Raw genomic sequence first — 1,842 nt, 5'->3', positions numbered from 1 at the left:
CCAATGGACAGGTGAAGATTGGCTGGCAGAACAAAAATCAAGCTGGCTAGAGCCCTGATTCAGTATTATAGCAACTCACCTGTCTGTATACAGCTGCAGATGAGCTGCTGATGAGAGTCTTCCCAGTACGTCTTTGCAGACAGAAGCTTGTCCCGACATCTTGCTGCTCTTTCAAACTCAGTCTCACAAATGCTTAGTGACTGTTCAATATGACTGGCCCAGAGCTTAACATTGTCCTCCTCATTTCCCTGAGGTGTGACAATAGAATAACGAAACTCTGGTGATATCTTCATCATGAAGTCTGCAAGTCCTGATTTGTCAGAAACAAGGACAGGAATTCCTGCAGCTATTGCATCCAGTCCTGCAAGTTCAAGTGGTTCTTCTTCGGAAGGTATCAACACAAGGTGGGCCTTCAACATGTCATTGTGAAGGTCTGTCAGTGTTCCATAGGGAAGAAGGGTTGGCTTCAAATGTGTTGTCTTGAAGTGTGTCTGAAGAATGTCCTTATCACTTGCTTGGAAGTCTTCTTCATTGATGCCTCTAATACCACACTCCATATTTTGTTTTACAGCTGCAATGTCCAAGGCTTTAACAACAAGATGATGTCCCTTCAGATTGTCAACACTCTTCACTCTACCAATAGACAGAACTGTCATTGTCTTTGTGTCTTTGTAGCTTGCTTTTGTGTGCTCAAACCTCTTGGATGGTCTTGGTAGAAACTCAAAATGCTTTGGCTTCTTGTCAGTAGCTCTGAACTGGTTCTCAAAGTGATCAAATACCTTGTTTCCAACAGAGAAGACCACATCAGCTTCTTGTGCGTTTTGAAGGGCAGAGTTATTTACAGAAGCAACCTTCTCATTCCCCTGAATATCTTTTGATGTGTCATTATAAATAAGAACGACTTTTGCTTCTGGGCAACGGCCATCTTTTATGTTTAGTGCAGCCCTACTAGTGACATCAGCATGTCCCACAATGCTCCTTACCTTTGTAGGAAGATGTGGGTATTTGGAACGATGATCAAATGTCAGCCAGTCTAATGTTGGATCAGTCCTTGTGTCACCTGGCTGAAGTTTAGGCAGTATCAGCTCCACTCCATCTTCCTGTGCATCTTGTTTGTCCTTTTCAGTTGCTTGTAAGACAGTACTGAACACAGGTGTGTCTGGTTCACGCTCCCTGATTGTTTCTACCACCTGTCGGTGTAAGAATGAGCTTCCAACTTTGTCTTTGCCATACTCAGTATGGACCAGCAAGACAGCAGACTCATCTGTGGGGAAAATTTGTATGATGTAAGTTCTTAAACTCTATTTTCAAAAAGATAAACAAACATATGTCCCTTCTGAATGCTATCAAAAAGCATGTACATGCGCGCACTAGTAAGCTTTAGTGACTTAGTTAATACTTTTAATAATTATCTTTTGAAAGAGAATTACATTATAGGAAATGTGTAATTATAATAATAGTCCTCCAGGATACTTAATGTACATTCTGTATGTGCCACTGTGGCAAAGCACAGCTATCACAAAGCACAGCTAGCACAGTAAATGTTAAAATGTGCATTTAGCAGTCTTTGTAATGGAGGGTATGTCATTTTCGTCAAGGCAGTGGACATATTTTGTGACATGACAGAGTTCTGATGTTTGGTCTGGCTGTGTTTTTAGTCATAAGTAAAGAGTGAATTCACCACCCACCAAGCTTTTTACTGATAACCAGTAACTCTGTTTAAAGGACTTTTTTTGACCTCCAAACTACAGATATTGTTTATTCCTTTACATTGCATTCTTGTAGCAATAAAATTCATCAGCTACTTACACTGTGCTGGACTGACAGTGCTTCAGTTAGTCA

The 1,842-nt window shown here is 40.9% G+C and overlaps 1 protein-coding gene across 1 annotated transcript in view; it reads right to left on the bottom strand.

The window, feature by feature from the left end:
* Nucleotides 1–1,842, bottom strand: part of LOC109478386 — a 5,873-nt gene that overhangs the window by 3,721 nt on the left and 310 nt on the right. Inside the window, exon 2 of the mRNA XM_019779913.1 lies at nucleotides 80–1,264. Coding sequence (XP_019635472.1) covers nucleotides 80–1,264 — 1,185 coding nt within the window. The remainder of the gene's footprint in view (nucleotides 1–79; nucleotides 1,265–1,842) is intronic.

This window comes from Branchiostoma belcheri, unplaced genomic scaffold, assembly GCF_001625305.1.
Source record: "Branchiostoma belcheri isolate BF01 breed outbred unplaced genomic scaffold, Haploidv18h27 scaffold434, whole genome shotgun sequence".
NCBI lineage: Eukaryota > Metazoa > Chordata > Leptocardii > Amphioxiformes > Branchiostomatidae > Branchiostoma > Branchiostoma belcheri.
The sequence above is the reverse complement of the archived record's forward strand: the minus strand, read 5'-3'. Positions and strand labels throughout refer to the sequence as shown.